This window comes from Gopherus evgoodei, chromosome 3, assembly GCF_007399415.2.
Source record: "Gopherus evgoodei ecotype Sinaloan lineage chromosome 3, rGopEvg1_v1.p, whole genome shotgun sequence".
In the NCBI taxonomy this organism is placed as follows: Eukaryota; Metazoa; Chordata; order Testudines; family Testudinidae; genus Gopherus; species Gopherus evgoodei.
Window position 1 is genome coordinate 203768438 of NC_044324.1, and position 16194 is coordinate 203784631.

General features: G+C 42.1%; 1 protein-coding gene across 2 annotated transcripts in view; it reads right to left on the reverse strand.

The window, feature by feature from the left end:
• The window catches only part of PUS10 (pseudouridine synthase 10), a 76292-nt gene that overhangs the window by 11804 nt on the left and 48294 nt on the right, over positions 1 to 16194 (reverse strand). For both annotated transcript variants that reach the window (XM_030557841.1, XM_030557840.1), the window contains 4 exons: positions 15950 to 16011; positions 10182 to 10227; positions 6204 to 6268; positions 4934 to 5019 (listed from right to left, as the gene is read on the reverse strand). In XM_030557841.1, the coding sequence (XP_030413701.1) occupies positions 4934 to 5019; positions 6204 to 6268; positions 10182 to 10227; positions 15950 to 16011 (259 nt within the window). The remainder of the gene's footprint in view (positions 1 to 4933; positions 5020 to 6203; positions 6269 to 10181; positions 10228 to 15949; positions 16012 to 16194) is intronic.

The following is a 16194-nucleotide window of genomic DNA, read 5'->3' on the forward strand; positions in this document are numbered from 1 at the left end:
TACAGACTAGACTCCTTCCAATCTGGGCCCAATTCTCTCCCCTGGTACAGTTCTTGTTAGTTAAAGCTCAGATGGCAAGTAGGGGATTTCCCATGACTGGCAACCTCTTTGTCCTGCTCCACCCCTTTTTATAGCTTTGGCACAAGGTGAGAATCCTGTGTCTCTCTGGGTCCCCACCCCTTCTTCTAAATGGAAAAGCACCAGGTTTAAGATGGATTCCAGTACCAGCTGACATGGTCACATTTCCTGTGACACCCCAAGCCTCCATTCTTCCTGGCCTGACTCACGAACACAGGAAGGCTTCCAAATAAACAGAGCCATTTACAACCAATTGTCCTGGTCAGTGGGAGCCATCAAGATTCTAAGCCATCATTAATGGCTCACACTTTGCATAATTACAATAGGACTGGTAGCTTCAGATACAAGAATGATACATTCAAATAGGGTGAACACGCTCAGTAGATTATAAGCTTTGTAATGATTCCTTACAAGAGACCTCTTGCATAAAGCATATTCCAGTTACATTATCTTCATACTCTTAAGCGTATTTCCATAAACACATGGAGTGCAATGTCACAGAGACATATCCAGGAGGGTCGGGGGAAGGACAGAGGGAGCGGTGTAGCACCTGATGATTAGGTCAACAGGAAACTCAAGCCTTGTCTACACTAGAAAATTAGGTCATTTTTACCACAATGGGCAGGAATGTGAAAAATCCACCCTCCTGAGCAGCAGTTATGCTGACCTAAGTCCCCAAGTAGATAGTGCTAGGTCAACAGAAGAATTCTTCCATTGACCAATATACCATCTCTTGGGGAGATGGATTAACTACATCAATGGGAGAATCCCTCCTGGCACGACAGGTAAGTGTCCACACTGAAGTGCTACAGTGGGGCAGTTTGTACCTTTTTAAGTGAGACAAGCTCCCAAGTTCAATCCCTGTGCCTCATTCAGAGTGATTTGGGATGAAAAACTTTGCCCTGAATCAGGAAGAGCAGGGACTTGAACCTGGGTCTCTCACATCTCAGTACTCTAAGCACTTACCCACATGTCATTTTTCCAAATCACAAAGCTCAGGTTTCAATCAGAGAACATACATTTCAACACAATTCCATTTTCATGAAAACATTTGGAAGGTTTTAGTTTTGTTTCAATGTGGAACAAGGCTGAATTTAGAAACCTCAAAAGCTGCCATAAAACAGAACTGTCTTCCTCTGATCCGCTCTAGTCACAGCCTCATGTTATCGCATGTTAATACAAAATCTCCCACAGAACATAAGGAATGTTTCAATCAAGGAACAATCCTGAACTGGCTGGGAGATGGAACTGGGTTATCTAAAAGGTCTTTTCTATCTCTCACTTCTAGGAGAAATAAGTGTGCGTGTCATAGCAAGAACTGATTTATGAAGAACTGCAGGGTGCAAAACCCCTATTTTAATATAAAGTTAGAGAGACTTCTTCAAAGTGAAATCTAGTTTATGAAAAACTTAAGAGTTCAAAGCAGTTACAGATACACCACCTTCCTCTCACCCCCCGGTCAGCTTTTATGATTTTACTATCACATTTTCCTGTTTTTAAAAAAAGTGTTCCTCCCTCCCCTCCTTGCTCCCTGAAAAACCCCACACAAACAAATGAGGAAACTGACTAATACTTCTTCCTTGGGTGCAAACAGTGAAATGAATATCTACAAAGCATTGTCAAATGCACAAAGTAATCAAAATGTTAACATAGAAAAATATTACATCTCTCTCAATTTTAATAAACTTAGGTGTTACTTGTAACAATAGTAGACTAAAGCCAAGCCAGACAGCCATGATTTTCAATTGGACAGTTTCCTCTTAATATTGCCAATTTTTACTAAGAGTCAGGAAATGTAAAAATGAAGGTCCTGAAAACATCATTAACTCTCAGACACTCCACTCACTGGGTCAGATTCATTTACAGTGCTGTAAAATAAGAGTAACACCACTATAGTCTTTGCTATACTCTGGATTTACAACAGCCTAAACTGAGAACAGAATCCTGCACATTGTGTGTTACTGGATTTACATAACAAATAAGCAGCGATGCCTATCCAAGGCTGTAGGTGCCCCTGCCGTAAGTTATAAAAACAATATGAGATCACCGGCAGAACACCAAGCCCCTCTCTTTCCTCCATGTCATAGGTGCAGTTGCCCTGAACTATATTTCCTCTCATTGATCCCGCACAGCCACCCACTCTCAGGCTTCCAGCTGTCCAGCCGTAACCTTTCTCGGGTGGAGACCCGCATCTCAGTTCCTTCTGACTGGGGTATTTCCAGGCTGCACAGTTCCCTGCCTTCACTGTGTTATCCCCAACAGAGACAGGCTGCCCAAGCAGAACCTGACTGGTTTCTCTTCAGAGATGGTTAACAAGTGTAACTGCTGCAGTTATAAGGTACCACACAGGTTTCTATGCAAGACTGTATTATTCTTAAGGGAAAAGCATGACAGAGAAAACATATTAAAAACAATAAAAGAACCTACATACATACTAACAAGTTTACAAGGAACACCGCAATCCTAACATGGATTCTGCCAGGAGCAGTCCTTCAAATCCCCATCGAAGGGGATTCCTTGTGGTTATAAGTTCATCATAGCTTCAGCTCAGACTGAGCACCCAGTGCTATGGGGCCTCAGTAGATCCAATCTTTCCAAGCCTAACCTAAGAATTGGGGCCCTTCATGTATCAGGGTCTCCTGTCCATTTGCTGAATCAGGAAGAAGGCCTTGAGCCAGATTAAAACCAGGCTATTTATCCAAAAATCATTGGTTTGTCTCTTAGTCCCTGGGAGAATCCAGTTTGAACTAGCATATGCATACCTCTCAAGGCGGGTGGCTTCAAAGGGCTGATAATGGAGGAACTACATTAGCATCCCCCTTCTAGTAAAGAAGGTATATGTAATTCCACAACAGATACACATTTGCATTTTTAATACAATGACCCCGCTAAAAGTATTAAACCTAATTCAATAAGGTTTAACTTCATTCAATAAAGTTTATTCAGGATATTGCAGGAAACTGACAGTCCTGTCACACTCCACACACATGAATTTTCTCAAAGGCCTACCTTTGCAGCAGCCAGTGAAAATAGATGTGTGTGTTTTACAGCATACTTTGAAGGCCAACAGACTTGGACTATTTTGGTCCCATTAAAACAAATATTTCACAGCTCAATTAGTAAATTAAAATATTACATATATGCAGTATGGAAGAGCTAGCAGGCCATGAGAATGTTAACTTTTCCATTTTAATATGTTATTTTATATCCTTTTTTTCCTCTTTAAATGTTCAACCTATCATACTTTTAGTTCTGTATTCTGATAATGATTATAATGCAATCTCATGCTTCAAGGCTTCAACCAGTTGCCTATGAGGCTCAGGAAGGAAGGGAGTATATATGGATCACCTGCTAGGATCATCTGGATATATCTCACCTAATTGATTCCCTGACATTGCAGGGGCCTCAGGTATTGACAGCACCTCAATCCTCTGTCTTTAGGGTACATCTACACTACAGGGTAATTTCGAATTAACATAAACCGGTTTTATAAAACAGATATTATAAAATCGAATGCATGCGGCCACACTAGGCACATTAATTCGGCGGTGTGCGTCCATGGTCCGAGGCTAGCATCGATTTCCGGAGCATTGCACTGTGGGTAGCTTAGCAATAATAACAATAACTTCAATTTGCGGCCACGCTAACCCTAAATCGATATGTTAATATCGATTTTAGCGTTACTCCTCTCGGGGAGGAGTACAGAAATTGATTTAAAGAGCCCTTTAAATCGATATAAAGTGCATTGTAGTGTGGATGGGTACAGCGTTAAATCGATTTAACGCTGTTAAAATCAGTTTAACTGCGTAGTGTGGACCAGACCTGGGTCTCCTGAGGACTAAAATGCTTTTATTTAACTAAAGTCACTAAGCTCAACATAGGAGTATATGGGTGACATTTACTGGCCTATGACATGAAGAAGGTCAGACTAGATCAGTCGTTTTCAAACTGTGAGTCGCGACCCAGTACTAGGTCGCAGAATGTAAGGCACTGGGTCGCGGCGGTTTTGGTTTGGCTCTATGCACTGCCCCTGCCCCGAGCACCGGCTCTGCACTGCCAGTTGGAGCTGGGAGGGGCGTGCCTGCAGACGAGAGCTTAAGAGTTGGACCTGCTGCTGGCCGTTTCCGGGGTGCAGCACAGTCCACGGTGCCAGGACAAGCAGGAAGCCTGCCTTAGCACCCCCGCTGCACCGCAGACCGGGAGCTGCCCGAGATAACCCCGCGCCCCAACCCTGTGCCCCAATACCCTGATCCAGCCCTGCACCCCAACCCCCTACCCAGAGCCTGCATCCCCAGCCCAGAGCCCTGACCCCCTCCCACACCCCGACCCCCGACCCAGCCCTGAGTCCCCCCCAAAGCCAGAGCCCAGTCATGTACCCCAACCCCCTTATCCCTGGCCCTACCCCAGAACCTGCAACCCCAGCCCAGAGCCCTGACCCCCTCTCATACCCTGACCCCCGGTCCAACCCAGACCCCCCTCCCACACCCTGAACCCCTCATTCCCAGCCCCACCCTGCAGCCCTCACCCCATACCCCTCATCCCCAGCTCCATTGGGTCACAGGCATCAACAATTTTCTTCAACTGGATCACCAGAAAAAAAGTTTGAAAATCACTGGACTAGATGATCTAATGGTCTATTCTGGCCTTAAATGCTATGAAAGTGTGAAGGGCAAGTTAAAAGTAATCTCTTTTCCTCTCTAGGGAAGTTCATTAGAACTTCACTCTTGTAAATCTGTTTTCTTTTTCCCTATGCTTAATAACAAGAATAATAATAAATAGCAGGAGTACATTTGGTTACATAGTAGGGACTGTACAGCATATTTTAAAGAAAATAACAGCAAGAGAAATATTTTACCAGCCACAAAAATTGCGCCATTAGTGCACTGAATTTCCAGAGCAGCACAGATATTCTTTGGTGAACTTGGGGGACATGGAAAATGCCTGAATAAAAAAAAAAAAAGAGAGAGCGAGAGAGAGATTAAAAGACAAGCGATTTCAAAACATGATGCTGAATCATTGGAGCAAAAATTAATCCCTGGAGTTGTTTCCATGTAAACAAAGTATGACTACATTATAGCCTCCCTATTCATATTAAAAACTGCAACACCCCTTGCGAATCATTAAGGGAAGAAACATGAAACACATTGAGCATAATACACTGCAAAATGTACTTTGTTAATTTATTTTGTCAACTGATATTATAACTGTATGTATATTTCAAAGTATACTAGCAAAATGTATTGTACTACGTTTTACAGAAATAATGGAATTCTTAATACTGTACAGAACATAGCTACATAATCTGCTATTAAATCTTCGCTGGGAAATGAGGAAAAGACCAATGATTTATGTGCAGTTCAGCAAAGTTGCATATTAGAAAGTTTCTGCTACCATGTTGCCACCTCATAATTTTATTGAGTCTCAAAATATTTAGTATTTTTCTTAAATTCCCAGCTCCCAGAGTCATGGAATTATGAGAGAATCTTAACATCATTTTTAAAATAAGTAATCCTCACTGTTTCAGAGACAAGCTTGAAAGCACGAACTCTCAGGCTCAAAAGCCAGAAGGCAAATAAAAAAACTAAAATATATTTTTTAAAATCTCTTGATTTTTTGGGACCCGACACATGATTGTCAAATAGCCGGGGTTGGCAATATTGCTACTATACTATATTTTCAGTTTAAAGCATTCCAAGCACAGAGCACATAGTAATTTACTGCTGGTACAACAGGGGAGAAGCAATGGAATTGTGGCAGTTTGACTATGCAGTAATAATCTAAGATTGTGCTCTTGTGATACAATCTAGCCCTAAATTTGCCAATCATAAAATAATCTGGGGGAGGGAAGAACTGTTTTCAGCATGTTCACTTTTTCATTTCTTTGTGATCTAAATGAAGCATTGTGAGGTTATTTCTTAAAAGATAATGATGACACATTCTAATGTCATCAAAAGACATGCAAATGCAACATTTCCTGACCAATACATACATATGATTATATATATCAGTAGATTTTTAACAATTAACGATGCTTGTTTATTTCCCTTTAACATTTTCCTCCCCATCTTAATTCTGTACAGAAGCAGCCCAATACTAAGAAACACACAATTTCAATGTATACTTACTTACGGAAATCCTCTTCTTTTATCTTGTCCAAAGCCTTTATAATTGCCATTCTTGTGAAAACAGACTGCACAGTGAAATGAAAAATAAAATATCTGAGTCAAGGAAATATGAGAGGCTGAAGAAAGGATGTGGGTAGGGTAATTACATCATTTTGCCATATGAGAAAAAAAAGAACTCAAATACTCTTACCAATATAGATTGGTTTTTTTATACCTAAAGTTTAAGTATCCTATTTTCCTATGCCTGAAAATGTTTGCAATATCAGCATGTGCTGACACCTTACTAATCATGATTGTTGTTCTTTTAACAATACACGCTGGTCAGTGTGTCTCTGATCTTGCCAATACTTAGGCACATGAGTAACTTGACTTGTGTATATAAAGCTACTGAACATTGGCATCTGCAGGATTGAGGCCTACACATTTTTAAAGTGTATGTGTAAGTAAGCATTGAAAACTCATAATAAAATCAAAGGGATTTAGGCTCTTTTCTACCCCCATCTCTTTGATTCTAGAAGATATTCAAAAAATATAATTATTTGTTCTATCTCATTCCATGGTTTATATCCAACTTCCTATAAATTGAAATACTGGGAGAGGTAGCGTGGAAAATATCACTACAAAGTATGTTCCCTTCCACAAACTGTTTCACAACAAAACATAACTTTTCCCAAAAAATATTTAATGTTTGTTTGTATAAATCTGGGAAGGGATTTTCACAAGTGCCCAAGTGACTAGGAGCACAAGACTCATGACTTTCGATAAGACTTGTGATCTTAAGTCATTTAGATGCTGTTGAAAAATCCCATCCCAGAACCTTCAAAGGTTCAGGGACACATAATCGCTAGTTCAGTCCCTCCATAAGCTGAAGGAGCTGCCAGACACATCTCTAACAACTTTCTTCATTTTAGATTATATGAAAAAATATGTAAAAGCAAGAAAAAAGGTCAGTGGGACTGGAGGGTTCAGGCCAAAATTTTCAAAAGTAGAAGCCTAAAATTAGACTTGTACGGCCATATTTAGGCACCTAAATTAATGAAGTTGTTTTCAAAAGGGCTGAGCATCTACTCGCCCCCATTTATCTCACTGGGAGCTGCTGAGTGCTCAACACTTCTGTAAATAAGGCTACAAATTTAGGCACCTATATACGGGCTTTGGAGTCTATTTTTAGGCTCCAACTTTTGAAAATCTTGGCCCCAGTGTACAGTTAATAATAGTAACAAATGTTATAGATTGATATGTACTGTTTACAATGGATAGTAGAAAGTGATGTTATGTATGGAAGACTAAATATGATTGGGCTAACGTATGTCTCAGATTTTCCATGGTGGAAAGGACTTCTGAGAGAGAAAACAAACCCTTAGGAAACAATTACAGTCTACTGCTAAGGAAAAAATATATACAACTTGCCATTTAAGGACATGACTAGGACACATTCCTCAGTTTAATTTCTTTGAAAACAGAATTCCACTTGGATTTACCACCACCAAAGTGATATTCTTGAGTGCCTGCTCTGAACACCATCAGATGTGCACAGCACAAGACAAGGTAGGTGACTTGTGAGCCATGTACATGTGCCTACTGGGGATTTGTGCACACACATCTGGTAGTGAGGCAAGATATCCAGCAGGTATGGTGCTAGCCTGGGTTCAATTCCCTGCTCTGCCAAAGGCTTCCTGTGTGATCTTGGATAAGTCACTTAGTCTCTCTATGGCGTTGTCTACGCTGGCGGTGGCATTTAAGATATGGGTAGCTACGCTGCAGTGAAAAGCTGGCTGTGTTCACACTGCAGTATGTGGCTACATGTGTCAGTGAAAGGCTCTGGCGGGGGGAGGCAGTGGAGGAAAGCAGGAAGCTACTGAAACCTTTCCACGCTGTCTTCTCTCTGACAGAGCCTTTCCCCACTGCTGGAATCTTTTACAGTGGTGGGAAACGCTCCGGGAACAGGGAGGCAGTAGGACACCACAGTGCTACAAATAGCAGCAGAGATGTGGGAGGCACTGTGTGGGCCTGTGGAGAACCATGTAGGGTACACAGCCTAAGGTTCTGGAGTGTCTTTACTCACCTAAGCCATGCCTCTCTGTCTGCACTGCTATTTATACCTGTGCAGGGGGATATGTAGTGTATGTACTCTACGCACCATGGTAAGTATAGACATAGAGAAGTGAGATATAGGCTGAGTGTAAAGTGAGGATAACAGAATTCCTCTACCTCACAGAGGTGCTGTGAGGTTAAATGTATTAAAGCTTGTGAGGCACTCACATAGTAGGGGGATAGAAGGCGTATAAGTATCTTAAATAGATTTGTACTTAACAGACATCTTAATATATTCTGTAAAAATGTACATTTATAGGTGATGAACAAATAAGATTGGCAAATTTAATTTACTTCAGAAATGTATACTGAATCCCCTTCTCTCCAGGTGCATAGTAATTATCTGCCTATGTACTTTCAATGTGCTCATCTCCATGGTATCTAGCCTCAGTCAGCACATAAACACCTATCTAAAAATGAAACTTTCCCACTGTTTCTAGGCTCCTCCAAAGTCATGCTGTCAGCTACACTGTGACAGTCAGAATGTATCATTCTGGGATATCATAGCTACCCAGGAAGAGCAGTAGGGTAGAATACACAGCTGGCCTATATGGGTTCAGGTAAGTTATCATCATGATTGGATAAAGAGTTTCTTTGTTAGTTCCTATCCCAAATATATAATGTCTCTTAGCAAAAGCCTTCTAGGCAGTATTTTAAAAAATATTATTAGTCTCACTGCATTATATTTTTTCCATTGTGTTACACAAGTAGCACTATAATTACCAGAGCTAGTCAGGAAAATATTTTTTTCTTCTGAAATTTTTTGACTCAAACCAATTATTCTTCTGTTTTTGTCAAAAATTTCCTTCAACATTTTTCAAGTCTAATAAAAAAATGAATTTATTTTAGGTTTTGGTTGCTGAAAAAATTAAAGTTTTGGCAAAAATGGAAATTGCCCACAAACATTTCCACTTAACTGATAAGCCTTTTTACATCAGAAAAAGTCTAGACAGAAATTTTTTTCCAGCTCTAAAAATTACTCTCAGCCACTGGCACTAATGCAGCTCCACACATGAAAGTGACTTGTACAGAGTAATGTTTACAGTTTCATACGGAACACTGTGTTACACAGACTGATGCCCATTCCTGCATCTCCTAAATCATGTGTGGCTATGTTACATCTTTGGCACTAAAAGGCAAGTCCTGCTCCCTGCAGGCACAGAGCTCTGAGAACAAAGTGGAATCTGTGCACTTCATTGCATGCAAGGGGAGGAGAGGACGAGGGATATGGAAAACCCACCCAGGGTCTGCCTTCCCTGTGCTTCACAGGTGCTCTTTTCATGCCACTACAGGGATTAGTTTAAGATTGGGCTGAGGAAAGGTGGATTCAGTGGTGACACTACCTGTTGGGCGGTGTATAACAGTTGTGGGTACTACTGCAGACATGTGGTCCCATAGTAAACAGGAAGCAGCATACCATTCTGCATATGTTTTGTTTAATTTGGAATGGTGGCCTGGGGAAAATGCTCTAGGACAATTTGATTTTTTTTCTCTTTTGCTAAGACTAGATTCTCTTTTTTTTTTTTCTAAGCCTTATTTCAGCCATATCCTCCATGGACAGTAGGTAGTGGTCCTGCTATACTGATATTTTTTAGTGTATCCAAACCAAATTCCTATATGTATTGGGAATGTTTTTGAAATGATAGCTTTCCTGCTGAAGGTCTGGGAATGGAGTACTGAGCCATCATAAACAGACGAAAAGTTGAGAGTTGAGTGAATAAAAGGAGGCATATGAAACAACTGGAGAACCTTTTAGAGAGGGGGCAAAGAAAAATAGGCATTAAAGTAATTACTGAATTTCAAGAAACCTTCCTTTATTTTAACCATTGACACAAGAATTCTGATCCCAGAAGATGATGCTGATGAGAGATATGGGATTCTTACCTGTTTATTCTTTGCTGGCTTGAAACAGTCTGGACATACTGTGGCTCTAAATAGAAATAGAAAATTATTTGATATGATCACTTAAAAAAAAGACTCTTATCAAAATGAAAATACCCAGGTACCAGATCTAATTTTTGAGCAGCAATGCCCTACACTTTCTCTCTTTATCACTCTCCAGTCTGGGATGGAGTTGATTTTTCAGTCTTAAACTGACACCAGAAGGTGCCAGTCTTTTGACCTACATAAACTAAAATCCTCTGATTATCCACAGAATATGTACAGCCTAGGTAGTGGCTGTGCAAACCTTTCCCATTTTGACTCCTACCCATGTCCCTCAGTTTTGAGCTGGAATGAGAAGGTATGTGGGGAGATCAGTCTCCTATGACCTTTCTTCTGAGACTGCCAACAAAGATGACTGACAATATTGTGCACCTCGGCAACGTGCACTGACTTCCCTAGCTCTCTATTGGTTCTTTTCCTGTTCCTGTTCCTAACCCATGCATCATGGCTTAAAATACAACACCCTGACTAGTGGTGTCCCAATACACCTCTGAATGTTATTACTGAACAGGAAAAATCAGTCTAATGTAAAAAAGGTAACATCAGGTCATCCAGATCTTTGAGATTCTTTCTAACACTCCTAAAAGGAAACTATTTATTTTCTGTTTCACAATAGTAAAAATTCTAATTAGTGAAACATTTAGCACTAGAGGCTTTTCTGAGTACTGGATGTTTGTCAAGGAAGTTTACAAATTAGTGGATTGCTATGTATGCAGTTAGATAACAATTTCTTTTGTCCATGCCACATCTTTTATATTCTCTCCTGCTGCTGCTCTTCAGGTTGACAGCAGCACCTCGAAGGCTACTTCAGGGTAAAACGAAACTGGTTGTAACAGCAGACCTCTTGTGACTTTTTACACGTGTCATTTGTGGGAGATAATATAGAGTACATTGACTTCCTTTTTCCAGGATTTAAATAATCATTCTTATTTTAATCTAGTTTCCAAGTGTAAGTTAACAAAAACAAGTTAAATATTCCACTTCAAACTACAGAGCACTACACACAAAACAGATCACTTTCTCACACACCTTCTGCAGATGTTAGCACAGGAGCAGTTTGAGAAGGGACAGAAGAGACAGTGGTGACTGCTCCTGAAACACTTCTCAAAAGGGTGTTCCCAATCAGACTGCTCAAAAACACCCTATTTTTTACCATGTTCTCTATTATTGAAACTGACACAGCGCCTGTTCAGGGGAATCAGCTGTCATGCAGAGAAAGACCACTGGCCATGGAAGGGCCTTTCCAGGCTCAAACAAGAACCTACTTTCTTACCACACAAAAAAATTCACTATCAGTTTTCAAGCCTTGATAATTAAGGTATCAAATTTTATCATAGTCATATTAGAAGTAATCTAAAATGCACTAAAATGTGTACACAGTCCTCCCTAGACACAGACCTCTGTCTGAGAAGACATGCACATCTGGAGAACTATCACTTGAGAAAGCTCTCCGAGTTACTGGCCACAGTGCATAATATATTATATTACCTAAAAGTCTCACCATAGCTCTCCAATCTGGCTGCACTGAGAAAGCAAGTGGAGGGAACTCCTTCCTGAATTCAAGCCCCTCATGATGCTGGATGAAATGTGGGCATCATCCAGATCCCAGGGTTGCTTTACTGCAGGAGTCTCAAACACGCGGCATGCGGCGTTATTTTCTGCAGCCCGCAATAGACGCCAACTCAACCAGCAGCCAAGCTCCCCTCACTCCCAGCCCCCTCATCCTTACCCTCCCAAGAGCGCCACGTCCCCCTCCTCCGCCTACCTCCCAGTGCTTCCCGCTGCCAAACAGCTGTTTGGCAGCACTTAGGGCTTTCCAGGAGGGAGGGGGGAAGAGTGGGGACGTGGTGGTGATTTGGGGAAGGGGTTGGAATGGAGGCAGGGCCTCATGGACTAGACGAGCAGTCTGAGGTATGAAGTTCAGCATGTATGATTCTTTGCTGTGAGTAGTTGGGAAGAATGTTTGTTAAAAGTGGCAACGTATTTTGAATGAATAGTTACTTCAAAAAAGTTCCTACCATTACAGATGTGTTGATAGACTGTTAGTGTAGAACATCATCGGTGTTACTGACTGCATAAGGAATAGGTACAGGTGTTTATATTTTACTAAAACCCCTCTTCGCATTACGGTTTTTAAAAAGTTAACACATTGACTTTTAATAGCATGCTATATTATGCTTCTTTTTTTTCTTTTTTGACTATACTTTTGTATCATTGTATGAAAAGGTTTCAGTAATGCGGTCCTCAGGCCAATATACTAATCCTCACGTGGCCCTCGTGGTGATTTGAGTTTGAGATCCCTGCTTTACTGCTTTCTCCTCCCCCTGCCACCACTCCCTCCTCAGCTACATTATACTGCTAGCTGCTAACTTGTCCTGAATAAACATTTTCAAAAGGTGTCCAACAGAAAGGGAGGAAGTAAGAGGGGAGGGTAGAGAGCAAAGGGAACAAGAAAGATTAGGGAGGGAGAGGTAGGACAGCGAGGAGGGTAGAATAAGGACAGAGATGCAAGGCCTGGACAGTACCACAGCAGTGTTTTGCCAGCAGGACTCCAGTTGCCAGTAGTCAGAATTGTGGGCTTCCCCTCCAAACTACTGAAAGCTGACTGGGGAGGGAAATAAGGGAACTTTGATTTTTCCCTGTTCCCCCCGGGTCACCTCCTAATGTGAAGTCCTCTCAGTCAGAGAAGAAGCTCTTGTAAAATGAAACACGTGGGAGGGACGTGGCCTGTGGGCAGCAATGAACTGAGGCTTGGTCTACAGTACGCATTTAAACTGATTTTAGCAGCATTAAACCGATTTAACGCTGTACCCGTCCACACTACGAGGCCCTTTATATCGATATAAAGGGCTCTTTAAATCAGTTTCTGTACTCCTCCCCGACGAGAGGAATAGCGCTAAAATCGGTATTACCATATCGGATTAGGGTTAAGTGTGGCTGCAAATTGACGGTATTGGCCTCCGGGCGGTATCCCACAGTACACCACTGTGACCGCTCTGGACAGCAATCTCAACTCGGATGCAGTGGCCAGGTAAATAGGAAAAGCCCCGCGAAATTTTGATTTTCATTTCCTGTTTGCCCAGCATGGAGCTCTGATCAGCACGGATGGCAATGCAGTCCCAAATCCAAAAAGAGCTCCAGCATGGACCGTACGGGAGATACTAGATCTGATCACTGAATGGGGAAACAAATCTGTTCTATCAGAGCTCTGTTACAGAAGACAAAATGCCAAAGCATTTGAAAAAAAAATCTACAGGCTACACAGTGCTGCGCGACGAGCGTAACGGGAAGCCAGAGACTCAAATGGACGCTCATGGAGGGAGGGAGGGGGTACTGAGGACTCCAGCTATCCCACAGTCCCCAGCAGTCTCTGAAAAGTATTCGCATTCTTGGCTGAGCTCCCAATGCCTGTAGGGTCAAACACATTGTCCGGGGTGGTTCAGAGAATAGCTCGTCAATTTACTCCCCCTCCTACACGTGAAAGAAAAGGTAAAGAAATTGTTTCTTGACTTCTTTCAATGTCACCCTATGTCTACTGAATGCTGCTGGTAGACGCGATGCTGCAGCAGTGAAGAGCAGTATCCGCTCCTCTCCCCTCCCTGGTGGCAGACGGTGCAGTAGGACTGGTAACCGTCCTTCTTATCAACCCGTGAGTGCTCCTGGCTGGCTTCAAGTGAGGCTGGCCGGGGACACCTGGGTGAAAATAGGAATGATTCCCAGTAGATGGTACAGAACGGCTGGTAACCATCTTCATCATAGCAACCGGGGGCTGATGATCCCTTTTCCTGTGTAAAGAAAAGATTCTGTCCTGCCTGGACTGTCATAGCACCGGGAGGCTGCCTCCCACTCATTTTATCTCACTAACAAGTCAGTGTTTCTTATTCCTACATTCTTTATAACTTCATGACACAAATGTGGGGGACACTGTCACGGTAGCCCAGGAAGGTTGGGGGAGGAAGGAAGCAACGGGTGGGGTTGTTTCAGGGGCACCCCCCATGAATGGCATGTAGCTCATCATTTCTGCGGGATCTGACACGGAGCAGCTGTGCTCTCTGATACATTGCTTCTCTAGTACACTTGCCCCATATTCTAGGCAGGACTGACTCTATTTTTAGAAACCATAAAGGAGGAATTGACTCGGGGAGTCATTCCCAGTTTTGCCTTTGCGCCCCCGGCCGATCTCAGCCAGGGGCACCCATGATAGCAGCAGACAGTACAGAAGGACAGATAACCATCATCTCATTGCCAAATTACACTGGCAGCAGACGGTACAGAACGACTGGTAACCGTCTCTGTTATCATGCAAAAGCAAATGAATGCTGCTGTGTGGCACTGGAGTATCGCCTCTGTCCGCGGCATCCAGTACACATACCGTGACTGTAAAAAAAAAAAAAAGCTTAACGGGCTCCATGGTTGCCGTGCTATTGTATCAGCCAGGGTAATCCAGGGAAAAAGGGTGCGAAATGATTGTCTGCCGCTGCTGTCCCAGAGGAAGGAATGACTGATGACATTTACCCAGAACCACCCGTGACAATTATTTTTGCCCCATCAGCCACTGGGCTCTCAAACCAGAATTCTGAGGGGCGGGGGAAACTGCAGGAACTATGGAATAGCTACCCACAATGCAACACTCCGGAAATCGACGCTAGCCTTGGACCATGGACGCACACCGCCGAATTAATGTGCTTAGTGTGGCCGCGTACACTCGACTTTATACAATCTGTTTTATAAAACCGGTTTATGTAAAATCGGAATAATCCCATAGTGTAGACATATCCTGACAAATCAGGCATTCAGAAGAGGAGTAAGTAAGACAGCAAGGGCAGCAATAGATGAAAGGAAGTCAGAAAGGCCAGAGATATGCTCTAGTTTCTGATCTTGTGGGTGAACAGCAGCTGCCAACTGACAGGATCCTGGTCAGAGAAGTTGTATGGGAAGGCATCTTCCATGCTCTGATTTAACATCTACCAGGAACATGTACAGTCAAACTGCCTGAAGCTCTAGCTTTTGGGGAAAAAAACGGCAAGCAAGAAGACCATTTTCTCACAACATACTCCCTCTAGCTGTTAAGGGATGTGACTAAATGGTACCCAGATTTCCAGAAATGCTGGATTTCTTTGCCAGTGGGAAAAGGATTTCTATGGCAGCCACTCTGCAGAGCAAGACCAAGCGATTATGTAGCACTTTGTCTGAGTTTTTTTTTTAAAGTCTTGTCTTTAAGTAGAACTAACTCACTTCTGATCCCTCCCTCCATACCCAAATCCCCAAAATAAGCAGAAAACCTCAGTATTATATAAACGGATTTTTTTTAACATATGCTCAAAGGTTATCAAAAGTACTTCACACACCAAGTAAAGTCCATCATTTATTATAATATGAACAGTACAAACAGGCCTAAATCAAATGCCTGACCCAACTTCATTTCTCTGTAATGGACCAAATCAAAATTCTAGATCCACACACTCTGACATAAGGTTGACAATCCAGATCCAAACATTTCCAAACTTTAGGCTGTTTGGCTTTAGTGTGCAGATTTGGCCCCTCAGAGATAGCATAGATTTAAGCTGCAAAGAGGAACCTGGATTTGGGGTTTGGATTCAGGTCAAACTCCGGATCACAAATACTGGAGACACTGCATTTGCTACAGACAAACTAACAATATTGCACAATATTAAGATACACATCTTACTGTTGGTATTGCAACTTACAGGAAATGGCAATCCTCATCAGTTTCCGGGTGAGCAAAGACCACACTCACTTCGAACAAGCTCTAAGACAAAAAAGAATGGTAACAATTTCCTTTTACTAAGAGCTAGCAATTTATTAACCAAATGTATAACAAATGGTTCAAGGATCATTACTGATATATTACAGAAAAACAGTAAAGGAGGAGGAGAAGAGGAAGATAGAATTGCAGCATAAATGGGAAACTTTTTAATGGGTCACTGAGAAG